The sequence below is a fragment of the Tachyglossus aculeatus genome, chromosome X2 (assembly GCF_015852505.1).
Source record: "Tachyglossus aculeatus isolate mTacAcu1 chromosome X2, mTacAcu1.pri, whole genome shotgun sequence".
NCBI classification, from domain to species: domain Eukaryota; kingdom Metazoa; phylum Chordata; class Mammalia; order Monotremata; family Tachyglossidae; genus Tachyglossus; species Tachyglossus aculeatus.
Genome location: NC_052100.1, coordinates 27,023,379 through 27,042,007, shown reverse-complemented (window position 1 = coordinate 27,042,007; position 18,629 = coordinate 27,023,379). Strand labels below are relative to the sequence as shown.

The 18,629-nt window shown below is 44.3% G+C and overlaps 1 protein-coding gene across 1 annotated transcript in view; it reads right to left on the bottom strand.

Annotated features, from left to right (window-relative positions):
• CAP2 (cyclase associated actin cytoskeleton regulatory protein 2) overlaps positions 1-17,933 on the bottom strand; it is a 64,304-nt gene extending 46,371 nt beyond the window's left edge. The window contains exons 1-4 of the mRNA XM_038770727.1: positions 17,928-17,933; positions 17,381-17,458; positions 16,836-17,074; positions 3,278-3,396 (exon numbers count right to left, since the gene is read on the bottom strand). Of these exons, the coding sequence (XP_038626655.1) occupies positions 3,278-3,396; positions 16,836-17,074; positions 17,381-17,458; positions 17,928-17,933 (442 nt within the window). The remainder of the gene's footprint in view (positions 1-3,277; positions 3,397-16,835; positions 17,075-17,380; positions 17,459-17,927) is intronic.
• Between the last annotated feature and the right edge of the window lie 696 nt (positions 17,934-18,629).

The window sequence follows — 18,629 nt, the reverse complement described above, 5'->3', positions numbered from 1 at the left end:
TCTTGCTTGATCAATCAATCAGTGATATTTGCTGAGTGCTTACTGTGAATAGGGCACTGTACTAAATGCTTGGAAAAACACAATAGAGTTTGTAGACTCAATACCTGCCCACAAGGAGCTTATAGTCTTCAGTGGGAGAGAGACATGAAAATTGACTTGTACTTCCCAAGCACTTAGTACAGTGCTCGGCACACAGTAAGTGCTCAATAAATACGACTGAATGAATGAATGAAAATAGATTAGGGATAGAAGTGGTAGAATACATGAACATTTACAAAAGTATTGTGGAACTGGGTGAGCATCTACGTATTGACATAAACCTCCTTTAAATAACATCCTTTTTCAATCCATTTACTTTTCAAGTTCCTTGAGGGCAGAATTTCTGCTATACTTTCCCCAGTGCAGTGCTCAGAACCCAGCTGACACCCAATAAATACCGATGAAGATGAATGAACTAAAGAACGTTTTTATTTATGCCCTGTGAATGATGAAAAAAAAAAACAAACAAAACAAACACCTGTCCTCATGGGTTCTTGGAGAATTATTCCTCTCAGGCTATGTGATACGAGAACCAAAAGCCTGAAATCCTAGAATCACTAATATAAATCTTGTCCTGGGAGGAGGTTTTTTGACTCCTGGAACTTTCCTCAACTGAAGTCAGCTGATAGGCTTCATGAAGGGCAGCTCACCGACTGCGAACAGCCACCTGTCTGTCTGTGTGGCCCTGGGACAGCTGTCTGCCTCATGGCAGGGCCGGGATGGGGTGGAACAGAAGAAAGATATAGCTGGGGCCACCTCCTGCTGTGGGCTGATGGAAGACAGCCCGCAGCGTGGCTTAATGCACAGAACCCGGGACTGGGTGTCAGAAGGATCTGGGTTCTGATTCTGTCTCCGCCATGTCTGCTTTTGTGTGACCTTGGACAAGTCACTTCACTTCTCTGTGCCTCTGCTAGCTTACCTGTAAAATGGGGATTAAGAGTGTGAGCCCCATTTGGGACAGGAACTTTGTCCAATCTGATCGATTTATATCTACCCCAGCACTTAGAACACTGCTTGATGCATAGTAAGAGCATAACAAATATTATTCTTTTTTTAAGACAGCCTATAGAGGAAACTCCATTATACCACCACCTTCCTTCCTGCTCTCCCTTTTGATAGTACTAATTAAAAGCCAGCCTGATTACTTCTGCTATGTCTACAATGGTTTGAGGCTGCTGAGGAATACGGCTGGGAAGTCAAGAGCCACCACCCTGTGGGACTGTAAACTCACTGAGGGCAGGAAATATGTCTGTTATATTGTACTCTCCCAAGTACTTAGTACAGTGCTCTGGATAGAGTAAGCGTTCATAATCTGTCACTGTCTCCACCTCACTTCTTTTTCTGCTTCCCTCCTCTCCAATCTTGGGCTCCTTAGATACCCTCCCACTAACAATCTTTCTAGAAGAAAATAATGGACTCTGATGCACCACTTTCATTTCATTTTCTTTTAATTTTTTTGGTATTAAGTGCTTACTGAGTGTCAAACATTGTAACTAAGCCCTGGGGTAGACAAAAGCTAATCAGGGTGGACACAAGCCATGTCTTCCATGGGGCTCGGTCTTAATCCCCATTTTACAGATGAGGTAACTGAGAAGTGAAGTGCCTTGTCCAAGGTCACACATCAGACAAGTGACAGAACTGGGATTAGAACACAGGACCTTCTGACTCCCAGGCTGGTGCTCTAACCACTAGACCATGTTAAATTGCTAACAATTATAGAGATAATTTCTTACCAATTTACAGATTTTTAAAAGTGCTGACAATAAATGGATAAGTGGGTATGTGGTCCAACCATTAGAATGATTTTGATCTGCCTGACCAAAGAAAAACCCTCTCTATTTTGAACTAAGTGCAGCCTGGGGAATGCCAAGAACCTAGATTTATAAACACCCCAAAATTGTTGCAACTTACACGCATTTCAAAATGGTGGGGTGGGAGTGAGGACTTACAACATTCTGAGCATTCCTTTGAGAAGTAATTACCTTCTCCTGACAAGCTTTCACAGTCCTGAAGATATATTTGCTTTTGAACAGGTGAAAGGGAAAACGTAGGACTTCATGGAATCATCACAACTGAAGGTCCAACGGAGCTCCCGGGGTGAGGCAAATATAAAAATAGAAACTTCTCTTTTCCTCATTCTGAACTGCCCTCAAAGTCAATGATATTTATTGAATGCTGTGTGCAAAGCACTATACTAAGCATTTGGGAGAATACAATAGAGTTGGTAGACACAATCCCTGCCAACAAGAAACTCAGAGGAGAAATCCCTCACATCATAAGGGAGGCAATATGATGTCAAGGAAAGAGTACAAAATTTGGAGGATTCTGAGAATCAGAATCCCAGCTCTGTGACTGGTTTGCTGAGTAACTTTGGGTAAGTCATTCCAACTTCTCTGGGCCTTAATTTCCTTACCTGCAGAATGGGAAATTATGATACCTGCCTCTCCCTTCCTCAGAAGGATGTTGTGAGGAAAAATTGAGATAAGTAATGTGTGCGCAGCTGGGTAATAAAATCACTAAAAAAATTTCAAGGTATTCTTTATATTATAAAGAAAAGGAGTAAAAATGAGGTGGAAGAGAGGAAAAGCTTCCAAATGAGCACATGCTGGTTTTCCCAGCTTTGAATGGAATCTCTCATTCTGCCTAGAAAATACAATCAATATTGCATTTCCTCGGGAACAGTCATTTCTTTCTGCTAATTACTCAGGAAATCTTTCCAGCCAGGAAGTACAGAATAATGACCCAGAAAGTAAAATTAACCTGTACTTACCCCACTGCTCTGAATAGTATTTGATACATAGTAAGCGCTTAAATACATAAAAAAAATGGAAGGATCAGGGGGTCTGGAAACATGTGTGTTTAAGAAACAGGACCAAATCAAGCCGATTAATAGGGAGGGTTAATTGATGATTTGCATTCAAAATGCTATATGATATTTTTCTGAATTATTATTATCATTATTATGGTTCTTGTGAAGTGCTTACTAAGTAGACATGTGGCTGAGCTGGGATTAGAACCCAGGTCCTCCTGATTCCCAGTCCAGCGCTCTATCCACTGCTGCTTCTCTATGGAATCTTAGGTCATTTTTCCCTCTTTCTGTTTGTGAAGAGTTCACTTTCAGGTTTCAATATTTCCCACTGGTGGAGGGGAAAAACAAGTTTGACTGTTTCTCCCTTTTTGGGACAGAACTATCCATTCAATTGCCGGTAGTCTGCCAGAGAACACCCTGGGTCCTTACCTCCATTGAATCCATTGACGACACATTTCTCTCGAGGTGGGCAGGAATTTGAAATTAAGGATTCCAGATGAATCACGGCTTGTTCTAGGCGTTCCATCAACCCCTCCATGTCTGCCAACCTGGAAGGAAACAAAAATGGAGTCCATGTCAGCTTTAAAGCCAAATGGCATCCCGTTTTTACAACAGCCCAGTGGGAAGAAAAGAAACAACCCTGTGAGCACGACATTAGACTCTCTCATGGGTTTTAATCCTGGCTCCACCACATCTGCTATGTGACCTTGGGCAAGCCACTTCACTTCTCTGTGCTTCAGTTACCTCGCTTGTAAAATGGGGATAGAGACCGTGAGTCCCACGTGGGACAGGGACTGTGGCCAACTGGACTTTCCTGTGCCCACCCCAATGCTTAGTACAGTGTCTGGCACATAGTAAGAGCTTAACAAATACCACAACGATTATTATTATCTCCCCTCTTCACCCTCCACTGGTTCTTATAGTCTCTTCAGAGTATGAAGACTGTACTATCAGTCAGTGTTATTGACTGCATGCTTACTGTGTGCAGAGCACTGTACTAAGCTCTTGGGGGAGTACAATACAATAGAGTTGGTGGTAGTGATCCCTGCCCTCCAGGAGCTTACAGTTTAACTGTACCTCTCCCTCTTGGTAAGACTGGATGATGTAATCACTTCCAATAGTGGACAATCCGACAGGGACGATTTCAAAATCCAGAATCTACCTCACTTCACGATTCAGATGCACATCTTAGCCTCAATGCTGTGAAGATGCATTCCGTCTCAAAGGAGTGGATTCGATTTCCTGCTAATAGATCTCTGCTAAAATGCAAATCCTCAAGAGAGATACCAAGCCAGCTGGTACTCCTTGAGTTCCACAAAGTTGCACTGGATTGAGCAGCGAAAGCAACGAGGACTATTACAATGAGGCTAGAGGCACCATTGGTTTAGAAAATTATGCTTCATTGGTACGTCAGTGACAGTGATCCAAACATGAACACATTGTTTCTTGTCGGTAGTCTCCCATACAATTTATACAGTGGGAAGTAGCATGGTCTAGTGGACAGAGCACGGGCCTGGGAGTTAGGAGGACCCGAGTTCCAATCCCGGCTCTTCCATTTGTCTGCTGTGTGACCTTGGGCAAGGCACTTCACTTCTTCGTGCCTCAGTTCGCTCATCTGCAAATACCTGTGCTCCCTCCTTAGAATGTGAGCTCCATGTAGGACCTAATTATTTTGTACCTACCCAGTGTTTAGTACAGTGCTTAGCACACAATAAAGGCTTAACAAATATCACAAGTATTATTATTGCAGTGGCAGCACATCCTAGGGCAAAGAGCAATGGTCTTTGTCATTTTTTCCTCCACAAGTTTCCCCTCCTCCAAAGCCTCTAGTGGTTACCCATTCCTCTCTGAATCAAAAAACTCCTGGCCTTTGGCTTTAAGGCATTCCATCAGCTCTCTTCCTCCTATTTTTGGTGACTTTGGGCAAGTCACTTAACTCCTCTGTGCCAGTTACCTCTTCTATAAAATGGGGATTAAAACTGAGAGCCCCCCGTGGGACAAACTGATCACCTTGTAACCTCCCCAGTGCTTAGAACAGTGCTTTGCACATAGTAAGCGCTTAACAAATACCATCATTATTATTATTATTTATCGACTCTCTCCTCACACTACACCTGAGCTCGCACTCTTAGTTTCTCATAAGAGAACCTATTCACCGTGGCACACTCTTGCCCCTTTCCTTTACCCTACCGCTGGCTTACATCCATTCTCTTTCCTTTTCTCCCCCTTCAAGTCTGGAAGACCCCAGTGCTCTCCATGAAATCACCAGTAAAAACCAGCAAGACCAAACCATTGTACTTCTCAGCAGAACTAGGCAGCACCCTGAAGAGACTGGATAGAGCAGCTAGAAAGAGCATGGGCCTGAGTGTCAGAAGACCTGGGTTCTAAACCTGGGTCTGTCAATTACCTGCCGTTGAACTGCAAGACACTTCATTTTCTGGGCTTGTTTCCTCATTGGTAAAATGGGGAATAAAAATCTGTTCCCCCTCTCCACTTAGACTGTGAGCCCCATTTGGGACAGGACTGTGTTCTACCTTATTATCTTGACTCTGCTCCAAAGCTTTAATACTTGGCACATAGTAAGCACTTAAATACCACCGCTTAAAACTTGGGCATTTTTCCCACTTCTGGAAATTTGCAAAGCTCTACTCAAAACAGACTAATCCATATAGATGAAACTCTGTAGGAAATGCAATGTGCAACTATTTCATATGGCTGGAAATTAACCAAATGATGTGCTTTCCCCCCCATCCCCCCACCTCATTCATTGGATCATATTGAGTGCTTATTGTGTGCAAAGCACTGTACTGAGCACTTGGGAGAGTAATAATAATAATGGTGGTATTTATTAAGTGCTTACTATGTGCCAAGCACTGTTCTAAACGCTGGGGTAGATACAAGGTAATCAGGTTGTCCCACGTAGGGCTCACAGTTATAATCTCCATTTTACAGATGAGATAACTGAGGCACAGAGAAGTTAAGTGACTTGCCCAAAGTCACATAGCTGACTAGTGGCGGAACCAGAATTAGAACCCACGACCTCTGACTCCCAAGCCCGGGCTCTTTCCACTCAGCCACACTGTACAATAGAATAACAAACAAACATAGTCCTGCCCAAAACAAATTTACAATCTACACACTCACAGCATATTCTCTTCAATGGGGCATGGCTAATCTCATTTATCCTAACATTTTTGGTGACAACTTGCCACTAAAAGCACTTCGATAATTAGATTTGTTAAGCACTTATGTGCCAAGCACTTTACTTAGCACTAGGGGAGATAGAGGATAATCAGGTTGGACCCAGTCTTTGATCCACTTGGGGCTCACTGTCGAAGCCAGAGAGCGACCTGATGAGGAAACTGAGGCCCAGAGAAGTTGTGATTTGTTCACGATCATATAGCAGACAAGTGGCAGAGCTGCGATTAGAACCCAAATCTTCCAACTTCCAGGCCTGTGTTCTATCTATTAGACCATGCTGCTTCCCGATTATGCTTATGAAACCCAGACGGAACTCTTTCCTTTCTAAGGCCAAGAAGCAGGTCTATTTTTCAAAATAGAAAAGTCCTGCTGTTCTTGCCGTAGCCAAGAGAATGTGGGACGATTAGTGCTGCTTTGCTGAAATTAGAATATGGCCCCAGGAGTATTCTGAATTAGAAAGTCCTTTGGTTTATTCTCTTCTCTTTCACGTCAGAGCTCGCGCTGCTATTTCGTGCTGCTATATAGGTGGCTGGAAAGGAATTGAGTCCTTTACATCATTTTTAGGGTGTGGAGGGGTTGGGACCAAGTAAGAAATGATGAAAAGCCTCCAGGCTTTGGAGAATGAACCATCTGTTCACAGTTGTTGGTACTCCTGGTGATCTAAACTGCCCAAATGACACAGAATGTCAGGGTCTTGGGGACAGAGACTTGGAGGGGATTTCAAAGCAAAGGCTTTGCAGACCTTCTGCAGACAAACACACCCACACACACTCACAAGCTGTTTCAGCTCATCATTAAGCAGCTAAGTTTGAAAGAGGGTGGATCCATGGGCCCTGGATTCCACTACCTTGATCACAAGCTCCCTGTGCAGAAGGGCTTTTCCAAAGAAAAGAAGGGGGAAGGAACAGCAGAGACTATGTGAGCAAGTCAGAGGCTGAAAGCATCTACATCTTGCTGAAGGGGAAAGAGGCCAAAAATCAATACAGACCCCATACCTTGCAGCCATTGTTGAGTTCACTCAAACCTAGATCAGACTCCCTGCCAGGGACACTTTGAACTCCCAATTCATTCAATCGCATTTATTGAGCACTTACTGTGTGCAGAGCACTGTACTAAGTGCTTGGGAAGTACAAGTCGGCAACATATAGAGACGGCTCCTACCCAACAACGGGCTCACAGTCTAGAAGGGGGAGACAGACAACAAAACAGAACATGTAGTCAGGTGTCAAAATCGTCAGAATAAATAGAATTATAGCTATAATTGGGAACACCCAATTGCTCCTGAATCTTTGCGTACTTCCCAAGAGCTCTTAGTACTGTGTTTTGCACACGGTAAAAAAACAACAACAAATGATTGAATGGATTAATGAAAGACTCCAAAGAGAAACCCTAACTTATTTGGATTATTAATCAATAACATTCATTTTGTAAATTCATTCACATCCTCTATGGCATTCCTACTGGTATTTCACTAGGGCCTCCGAGGACGATAAAAATCACACATTCATTCATTCAATCATATTTATTGAGTGCTTACTGTGTGCAGAGCACTGTACTAAGAGCTTGGAAAGTACAAGTTTTTATCTATTGAATTCTTCTTTGCCTACACAAGAAATGGAACAGCAAAAGGAAAATCGTTAGTATGAGATTCCAATGCCCAAGTCATCACACATGGGCTTGTGTCTGTGCCAAGCAAATGTCTTCTTTAAAGGTAATTTTTCATAAGAAAATGCCAGCTTACTTAATCAGCCTGAAGCAAACCTCACTTCAAATGTCTATAACTTGTTATTTATATGAGAACCATTGGTTTCTCTTATAATAATATTGCTGTATTGTACTCTCCCAAGCGCTTAGTACAGTGCTCTGCACATAGTAAGGGCTTAATAAATACGATTGACTGACTGACTCCTCCAAGCCTCTCAGGGAGTCTGACATCAGCACAAGGAGTGCTGAGTGAGTCGGAAGCACTGTGCCACTGGCTTGGGAGTGTTGGACAGAAGCAGCGAGGTCTAGTTGATAGAACATGGACTTGGGATGAAGATGGAATTTGTTAAGTGCTTTCTACGTGCTGGGCACTGTTCCAAGTGCTAAATCAGAGGGGGCTAGACCTGGGTTATAATCCTGCCCCCCCCCCCCACTTCATTCATTCAATTGTATTTATTAAGTGCTTACTGTGGGCAGAAGAGCACTGTACTAAACTCTTGGGAAAGTACAATAAAACAAAAAACAGTGACATTCCATGCCCACAACGAGCTCACTTGTCTGCTGTGTGAACCTGGGAAAGTCACTTCACTTCTCTGTGCCTCAGTTCCCTCATCTGTAAAATGGGGATTAGGACTGCGAGCTTCATGTGGGACAAGGACTCTGTCCAACCCGATAACCTTGTATCTACCCTAACACTTAGTACAGTGAGTGCCTGGCACATAGTAAGTGCTTAACAAATACCACAATTATTATTATTATTATTAAGCTCATTATGGGTAGGCAACATGTCTGCTCATTCTCTTTGTACTCTCCCAAGTGCCAACGACAGTGCTCTACACATAGTAAGTGCTCAACAAATACCACTGATAGATTGAATCAAATGTCTAACTGCCTGATAGTCAGGGGGAATTTAAGGTTCTTCCCTTTCCCAGCCCTGCCCCCTCACCCCACCTGGAATCCCCTGAGTCGAGGCTGGAATAATAATAATAATAATGATGGCATTTATTAAGTGCTTACTATGTGCAAAGCACTGTTCTAAGCGCTGGGGAGGTTACAAGGTGATCAGGATGTCCCACGGGGGGCTCACAGTCTTCATCCCCATTTTACAGATGAGGGAACTGAGTCACAGAGAAGTTAAGTGACTTGCCCAAAGTCACACAGCTGACAATTGGCAGAGTTGGGATTTGAACCCACAAGAGTAGTGTACTACTAAGTGCTTAGTACAGTGCTCTGCACACAGTAAACACTCAATAAATATAATTGAATGAGTAGAACCAGGAGGTTCATTCAAGAGACCTCCCCCTCCCCACCACCGCAGTTCAGAGAAACAGATTTCCAGAGATCCAGAGCATTCCAGAGAGCCCAATCAGGAAGCACCCACAGGTGACCTATCTGAAGGAGTAAAACTTATCCTTTTCATACTCTGCTGTGCTGATCTGCAACAAAGAGACGATTAGCAAATCCCCAAATCCTCAGCTGGCAAAGCAGGCAAGGTCTGGCTAGTGCCACCCAGAGCATGTGGTATCTGTGAAACTTTCTCAAAGAGCTGTGAAGTCTCCCTGCCCAGACCCATTCATTCATTCATTCAATAGTATTTATTGAGCGCTTTCTGTGTACATAGCACTATAGTAAACGCTAGGGAGAGTACAGTCTAACAATAAACAGACACATTCCCTGCCCACAATGAGCTTACGGCCTAGTTCCAAAATAGAACATTCAATCACTCAATTTAATACGAAACTCTTTTCAGTTTTCCTTTCTGCTGCATATCCTTGGGAAAGTCACTTCACTTCCCTGTGCCTCAGTTACTTCATCTGTAAAATGGGATTAAGATTGTGAGCCCCATGTGGGACATGGACGGTGTCCAACCTGTCTACCCCGGCTCTAAGTACAGTGCCCTGGCACGTATTAAGCGCTTAACAAATACCATAAAAAAAGCACATAAATACCACAGTTATTACATGATGCCAGGCATGATGCCAGGATTACATTCTGTTCCTCCTGCTGGTTGCCCCCATTAAATACTGCTGCACTGACATGCTTCCCCTAAAATCAATCATCCTTATTGAGCACTTACTCTGAGCTGAGCACTGTACTGAGCTCTTGGGAGAGTATAGTACAGGATTGGTAGACATGATCCCTGCCCACAATGAGCTTATAGACTATATTATTTAGTAACATTTGCTCTGCACTAACTTGTAACACCAAAAAAGGTCTTCAATTTCATATCCATATTTTTGTTTCTATTTTTGAATCATGTAAATAGCAGAACCTTCTGTGCAAGAGTGTCCCCTCATCCACCCCAAAGCCAGTCACTTCTCTTACTCTGTGGGAAATATTTGACTTAACTAATCTCACACTCAAAAGCTAACATCTACTGCAGCTTGGTACATGTGTGAAATGGATCCCATATTTTTCCTCTGGGATAAGACATTCTGAACTTCCTTCTACTCTTCTGGTGAAACGTCAAATTCACTAGCAGAGTTTGCACCTCGCTTTGAAAAAGGCAAAGAACAATCCTTCGCTTTGCTCGTGGAGGCACTATCACAGATTTTCGTTAAGGGAAGCATGACCGTTTAGCTTAAAATAACCAAGGTGCCCTCGTCAGATCAAACCTTCCCCTCGGATCCCTCTGTTTGCTTTTATGACTCCTGCCACCGATTCTATCTTTATCCTTTGTCCAACTGCAGTAAGTCCTCTCTATGGCCAGTGAATTGGAAGATTTTCTACGGCAGCACCTCCAACAATGGCGAGATACACAATTCAATTACGCTGAATTCACAGGGAGTTAGCATGGCGTTTCTGCTCGTGATCCAGCAATTTAAAATGCTGGCAGGTGGCTTAATCATATGCCATCCAGACAGGGGATGCTTGCAGGGGTGTCGTGTCTGGCCAAATCTGTCAGGGAGCAATAGGAATGAGCTGTAAAATGTTGGGGGAGAAAACGAAATTCAATTGAACATTGCTGCCAGTTTTGCATTCTTGGAAAGCTGCCCTGATCGGAGAAGCTATTCTGGAATTGGCCCAGGGAGGAAAATCCTCCGTGCATGCGGAGGGGCAAGGTTCTGATTGTTGGGATGGATTCAGATGTCATCCTTGGCAGTGCCCTGATTTAGGGCCAGGGGTCCTGGTAGCCAGGCTGAGCTGGTGCCACTCCAGACATAATTGTATTCTCTCTAGATTGTAAACTCAGTGTGGGCAGAGACCGTGTCTACCAACTCTGTTGCACTGTACTCTCCCAAGGGCTTAGTACAGTGCTCTGAACACAGTAAATGCTCAACAGATACCACTGATTGATCGATCAATTCAGACGGATTTAGGCAGCCCACTGGCTACTATAAGCCCACTTCAGGGTTTCCGGGGGCAAGGAGAAGCAGCATGGTCGAGGGGATTGAGCTCAGGACTGGGAGTCAGAATGACCTGGGTTCTAATCCCGGCTCTGCCACTTGTCCGCTGTGTGACCAAGGACAAGTCACTTCACTGGGCCTCAGTTACCTCATCTGTTAAATGGGGATTAGGACTGTGAGCCCTATGGAGGTCAGGGACTGTGTCCACCTGATTATCCTGAATCTATCCCAGTGCTTGGCACATAGTAAGCGCCGAACAAATACCACAGTAATTATCATTATGGGTTTCCAGCTGTGGTGGAATTGAATTAGGGATTGAACAAGCACTGATCTAGGTGCTGGGGTGGATACAAGATAATTAGTAGGGCTCCATATTTAATTACTCCATAGGGCCCACAGTCTTAATCCCCATTTTACAGAGGAAGTAACTGAGGCACAGAGAAGTAAAGTGACTTGCCCAAGGTCAAACAGCAGGCAAGTGGGAAAGCCGGGATTGGAACCCACATCCTCTGACTGCACTATTCTGTGCATGGTTTTGCAAGAGGGGCCACAAGATAAGGGTCTGAATTTCTGCTTCTCTTACAATATTTTCATGGCCTAATGGATAGAGCACGGGCCTGAGAATCAGAAGGACCTGGGACCTAATCCTGGCTCTCCCACTTGACTGCGGTATGATTTTGGGCAAGGCACTTAACTTCTTCGGGTCTCAATTCCCTTATCTGTAAAATGGGGATTACAACTAGGAGCCCTATGTGGGACATGGACTGAGTCCAACTTGATTACCTCGTATCTACCCCAGGGTTTAGAACAGAGCTTGGCACATAGTAAGCGCCTGAGAAATTCCATAAAAAAATTACTATTGATACAGCCAAGGATGTTCAGAGGAACATTGTAATGATGGCTTCCTTATATCCTTCAAAGCCGTCACCCCGGTGATCCTCCAGGCATCCAAATGGTTAGGAACTCATCATTGAGAAGCAACTTGGCCTAGTGGAAAGAGCAGAGGCCTAGAAGTCAGAGGACGTGGGTTCTAATCCTGGCTCTACCACTTGTCTGCTGTGTAACCTTGGGCCAGACACTTGACCTCTCTGTCCCTCAGTTTCCTCATGTGTAAATGGGGATTCAACACCTATTCTCCTTCTTACTTAGACTGTAAGCCCCATGTGGGACAGGGACTGGGTCCGGCCTGATTAACTTGTATCTACCCCGGCACTTAACACAGTGCTTGATGCAGAGTAAGTGCTTAATACCACTAAATAGATCAAAAAATAGAAATGTCCAAGTAGAAGATGATTGTGTGGGTGATTTGGGGGGAGGGGGCTGTCGTATCAGGGGAAGGGGCAATAATTTTCAAGAGAATACAAGGAAAGGGCAAGGTCTCATTCAGAGGAAGGAGGTTAGTGAGGAGGCTAAAAGTTCTAGGCCAGGATATGTCTCTCAGATACTTTCAAAGGGTTGAAGATAAGGGCTTCTAAAACAGGCGATTTTAAAAAAGCACAGAGTTGGGGGAATCTGAGTCTCCAATCCGGTTTCCAGTACCGGGAACTTTATAAACTCTTTGAGGTCAGGGAATGTCTTTTGCTCCTGTTTATTGTTATGCTGCACTCTCCCAAGTGCTTGGTATTATACTGCACTCTCCCAAGTGCTTGGTACAGTGCTCTGCATACAGTAAGAGTTCAATAAATCCTATTGACTGACTAATAATAATAATAATAATAATGGCATTTATTAAGCCCTTACTATGTGCAAAGCACTGTTCTAAGTGCTGGGGAGGTTACAAGGTGATCAAGTTGTCCCACGTGGGGCCCACAGTCTTTATCCCCATTTAACAGATGAGGTAACTGAAGCTCAGAGAAGTTAAGTGACTTGCCCGAAGTCACACAGCTGACAAGTGGCAGAGCCGGGATTTGAACCCATGACCTCTGACTCCAAAGCCCGGGCTCTTTCCACTGAGCCACACTGCTTCTCTAATACTCCCCCAACCCAGGAAAGTGGTCTGGTCTAGTAGAAAGAGTTTAGGCCTGGGACTCAGAGGATCGGGGTTCTAATCCTGGCTCTATCACTTGCCTGCTGTGACCTTGGGCAAGTCACTTCCCTTTCTCTAAGCCTCAGTTCTCCTTCCTATTTAGACTGTGAGCCCCATGTAGGCCAGGGACTGTGTCCAAACTAATTCACTTGCATCTAACCCCAGTGCTATAATAGTGTTTGACAAATAGTAAGCTCTTAAATGCCATTAAAAAAATAAAAAAAACAAAAGCAGTAGTGTTCTGCACCTAGAAAACACTTAAATACTGTTGACTGATTGAAGCATCACAATACTTAGGGAAGAAGTATCCTGAGAAAACAGGTGAGAATTCTAGAAACATAATGGGGATGAAGACTGTGAGCCCCACCGTGGGACAACCTGATCACCTTGTATTCCCTTCCTCAGCGCTCAGAACAGTGCTTGGCACATTGTAAGCGCTTAACAAGTGCCATTATTATTATCATTATTACTTGTCAGCTGTGTGACTTTGGGCAAGTCACTTCTCTGTGCCTCAGTTCCCTCATCTGTCAAATGGGGATGAAGTCCCACACAAGGCTCAGAGTCCAAATAGCCTCGGGGAAAAAGACATGGGCCTGGAAAGTCAGAGGACCTGGGTTCGTATCCCACTTCTGCCACTTGCTTGGTGTGTGAGACCTTGGGCAAGTGACTTCACTTCTCTGTGCCTCTGTTTCTTCAACTGTAAAATGGGGACTTGGAACCTGTTCTCCCTCCTATTTAGACTTTGGACGAGATCTCTGTCCCATTTGGGGTTCAACTTGATCAACTTCTCTTCTAGACTGTGAGCCCACTGTTGGGTAAGGACCATCTCTATATGTTGCCACCTTGTACTTCCCAAGCACTTAGTACAGTGCTCTGCAAACAGTAAGCACTCAATAAATACAATTGAATGAATGAATGAACCCAGGTGTCAGATGAGCACTTAGTACAGTGCTTTGCACATAGTAAGTACTCAATAAACACAATTTGAATGAATGAATGTTCTATGGATTAAGGTTCACTCTGGGAATAAGAAATCCTTCAATTAAAGACTGGGGCAAAACAGCATGCAACCCAGTAAAACACAAATGGCTTACCCTGCACCTAAGGATCTGTTCATAGACCCAGATAAAAATAACTGTAAACCAAACTGTTCCTTTCTAGATACTCTAGGGAATGTTTCTGGGGTAAACCCAGCTGGGATAATGCCCTTTAAAAACCACAGCAAACTGGGGTGTCTAATAAATGTGAAACAGCCATACTAGTGGCACAAATTAACTATATACTAAGAACAAGAGTAGCTGAATCAGCTGTCCTGTTGTCACCTTTTCCCCCTTGCTTTTTGACACATTCTTCTCCATTTCAGTAGGTTATTTCATGGTTTGTGTTTTAAGTTATGCTTTCATCATATTACTTTAGCAGAATGTTTTGTAGCTACAAGCTACAGGAAAAGGAGTAACTTTTCCTCCCAGAATGTATCTACCAAAAGGAGATTCTTTACTCCAACATAACCAATACACCCAGCAAACAAATTTACATTTTCACCATATTTTCCAAGTTGTCTTTCCCCAAACCCAAATGTCTATATTAGGGCAACGACACACTCTCCTAAATTCCTGTGGGTTTGACATTCCATCATATGGACCAACTACTTCTGAAGGTTTTTGTAGCATCCCTGTTACAAATAGCTTGGACCTGATCCCAGTTGCCTGATTAAACCCTTCAAATCCTTACATTTATTTACTTGGAGAAAAATCCCATCAAGGGCAAATGCTTGCATGATCCATTGCATATTTCAGGCTCTGAGTGTTTGCATATTACATGATAAAGTTGTATAGTATTTTCCCAACTGGGACCATGGAGGACTTAAAGAAAACAGCAAGCATCTTCTCTATCCTTAGTGACATTCTATGAGGTTACATTCAGAATCACACCCTCTACACTATAAGCTCCTTGTGGGCAGGGAACCCATCTACTAACTCTGTTACTCTGTACTCTCCCAAGCGCTTAAAATACCATTCTCTGCACACAGTAAGCACGCAATAAATACCATTGATTGGATGACTGAAGGAAGGGGTGTTGTTAAAGGAGGGTCTGCATTGGTGCTAACTGTAGTGTTATCAGCATAGTAGTAATAATAAAGCCATTATTATTATTATAATGATAATTGTACAAACGCCTCATCGCCCCCAATCCTGGGCCAAGTGCCTTGGTGATGTTCAACTGTAGTTTGTGCCTTACATCTCCTCAGTCCTTCCCTCCTCTTCGTGACTCAGTGGAAAGAGCCCGGGCTTTGGAGTCAGAGGTCAGGGGTTCAAATCCCGGCTCCACCAATTGTCAGCTGTGTGACTTTGGGCAAGTCACTTAACTTCTCTGTGTCTCGGTTACCTCATCTGTAAAATGGGGATTAAGAAAGCGAGCCCCCCGTGGGACAACCTGATCACCTTGTAACCTCTCCAGCGCTTAGAACAGTGCTCTGCACATAGTAAGCGCTTACTAAATGCCATTATTATTATTAGTAATGATAATAATAATTTCCAGACTAGTGCTCAGGAATCAGCTTTTTCTTGTGTTTTGATGCTGTCCCAGGTGAGAAACTGGAGAAATCGAGGAAGCCGAAAAGAGGCGGCAAGCAACCGGGCCAGCAGATGCAGTATATGTAGTATAGTATAAAGTATAGCATATATAAATATATATTTATTTATTTCTATTTGTGGTATCTCAAGCACTTACTATGTGCCAGACAGTGTAGTTGGCACTGGAGTAGATACAAGTTTATCATGTTGGATGCAGTCCCTGTCCCACATGGGGCTCACAGTCTTCATCCCCATTTTACAGATGAAGTAACCGAGGCCCAAGAGAAGTGCAGTGATTTACCCAAGGTCACGCAGCAGACAAGTGGTAGGCCAGGGGACCTAAGCACTCAGGTCCTTCTGACTCCCAGCCCCTTCCTCTTTCCCCGGGGTTCAACCGCTTCTCTCTTCTCTTCCATTCTATTCTCTCTTCCCTTCTCAGCAGCATGGCTAAGTGGAAAGTGCCCGGGCTTGGGAGTCAGAGGCCCTGGGTTCTAATCCCACCTCTGCCACTTGCCAGCTGCGTGACTTTGGGCAAGTCACTTCACTTCTCTGGGCCTCAGTTCCCTCATCTGTAAAAAGGGGGTGAAGCCTGTTAGCCCCACGTGGGACAACCTGGTCACCTTGTTTCTACTCCAGCGCTTAGAACAGTGCTTGCCACATAGGAAGCTCTTAACAAATACCATTATTATTATGATTATTATTGTCTCCACCACTAAACCATCCTGCCACCCGCCCACAATGCGAGCATGGCTCACCCAGGGGAGGTAGAGGAGGTTGTTGGGGAAAGGAGGTGACCCAGATAAAGGCAGCGAGGCTGGGACTTTGGGGACTCCCCTCTGCCAGGTTAGGACCCCCGGGGGTCTGCTCAGGGGTACGTTTTTCCCTGGATCCCCCTTTCCTCTACCTGCATCCCTCTCAGGGGGCCCAGGCGCCCCCCACCCACCTCCAGACACACAGGCACACAGGCAAACACAGATGCACACACCCCAACACACATGCACCCATCCTTTCCTTTCCTTTATCTCTCCACCGCAGCCGGGACCCCCTCCCATCCCAGGCCTGGCTCAACTCCAGGAGAGGATTGGGGGTGGGTCTGCCTTCTGCCGCCCCCCAAGAACGAGCTGCTCTTAAATTACCTGGTCCGATGGCCCGCACTCCCGATTTCTCTGCAGGGAAAAATCCGTGTCTGGCCACTCCCGGCCTCCTCCCCCTCTCTAGGAGACGGGACAGTCGCCTTCCGGGACCTCCAAATACGGACAAGTCCGGGTGGGGAGAAAAACAGAGGAGGAGGAGGGGGAAAAAATAGCCCCAGGGGGGTGGAGGGAGAGGGAAGGGAAACGAGACGGCTGCAGCCTGGCTCTTGCCTCTGCTCACGCTGCCAAGCAACCTAATCTGGCAAAGGAAATGATGCCCCCAGCATCGGGATGTTGCAAAAAGCTTAGTGCCAGGGGTGCCTCCAGTCTCCCAGCTAATAATCAGGGGAGAGGTGCAGGAAGAGGAAAGAGAGACAGAGGTGGGCACTGGTTAGGATGCCAAGGACAAAACCTCTCCTTGGCACAAGCCAGAGGAGAGGGAGGAGTCTCCTCCCCATCCTTTTTGCTAAGAGAATTTCCAAGGGCCTAACTAGCTCAAAGCACTGGGCTTCAAGGTTGGATGCTTCGCCTGCCCATCAGGTTCTGACTCTCCTCTGCAGGGATGCTACGGGGATGCTCAGAGAATTCTTCTGCTGCTCCACAAGGCCAGCTTTTACAGAGTAGGTCTTAAGAGAAAAAAGCTTGGTCCAATTTTTTCTTTAATCCTTTACAGAGTAGGATTTAAGAGAAAAAAGCTGGGTCCAATTTTTTTTTTCATCCTTAACAGAGTAGGTCTAAAGAGAAAAAAGCTGGGTCCAATTTTTTTTTTTTCGTCCTTAACAGAGTAGGTCTTAAGAGAAAAAAGCTGGGTCCAATTTTTTTTCATCCTTTACAGAGCAGGTCTTAAGAGAAAAAAGCTGGGTCCAATTTTTTTTTTCATCCTTTACAGAGTAGGTCTTAAGAGAAAAAAGCTTGGTCCCAATTTTTTTTTTTAATCCTTTACAGAGTAGGTCTTAAGAGAATAAGACCTGATCCGAGTTTTTTGGGAATCCTAATTCAGAGAATTCTTCCTCTGCTCCAGAAGGCCAGCTTTTGCAGGGTAGGTCTTAAGAGAAAAAAGTTTGGACCGGTTTTTTTTTTTTTATCTTAATTCACTCGCATCCGGCTGGTATGGTTGGCTACTTTCTTTACTCTGCTAAACGATCAGCACTATGAAACGTTTGAGAGAAAAAGGTGGCGAAGTCCACGCAAAGCATTCGGAAAACAAGGAAGGGAAGAAGCCACAATATTGTCTTTTCATGATTATCATTGTTGATTTTAGTTGGAAACCTATATTGTCGAGGGAAGCTGATGAGGTTATTGGATGACTGAATGCCAAGATAATAATAATAATGATAATAATGATAGGTATGAGAAAGAGGAGGAAAAAGAATTAACACTTTTTCTTAAAAAATAAAAGCAAAACAAATCTTTCATTCCTTCTCCTTGTCTCTATTTCTCCCTGCCTCACGGCATTCCATGCCCCCTTGGTTTCCGTGGGAGGGAAGTAGAAAAAATATCAGGTAGAAACAAATTAAAGACCCAGCAGTAGAAGCACAATTTTTGTCAACATCACTTGCCTTCCTTAAACGTTTACATTGTGCAGAGAATCAGAGAAAGTCACATGAGGATTAATTAAACCATGGTCTCTTGCGCACCAGGGGCTCACCATCTACAGGGTAAAGACAGAAACATAGAGAAAGGTCAGCAGTTAGGATAGCCATCACTGCTGAAAGACAAATAAAAATTCAAAATGCCCATTAAGTTTAGTTAGAAGAAAGAGGGCACAGAAACAGGGGAAGAGAACATATGCTGTAC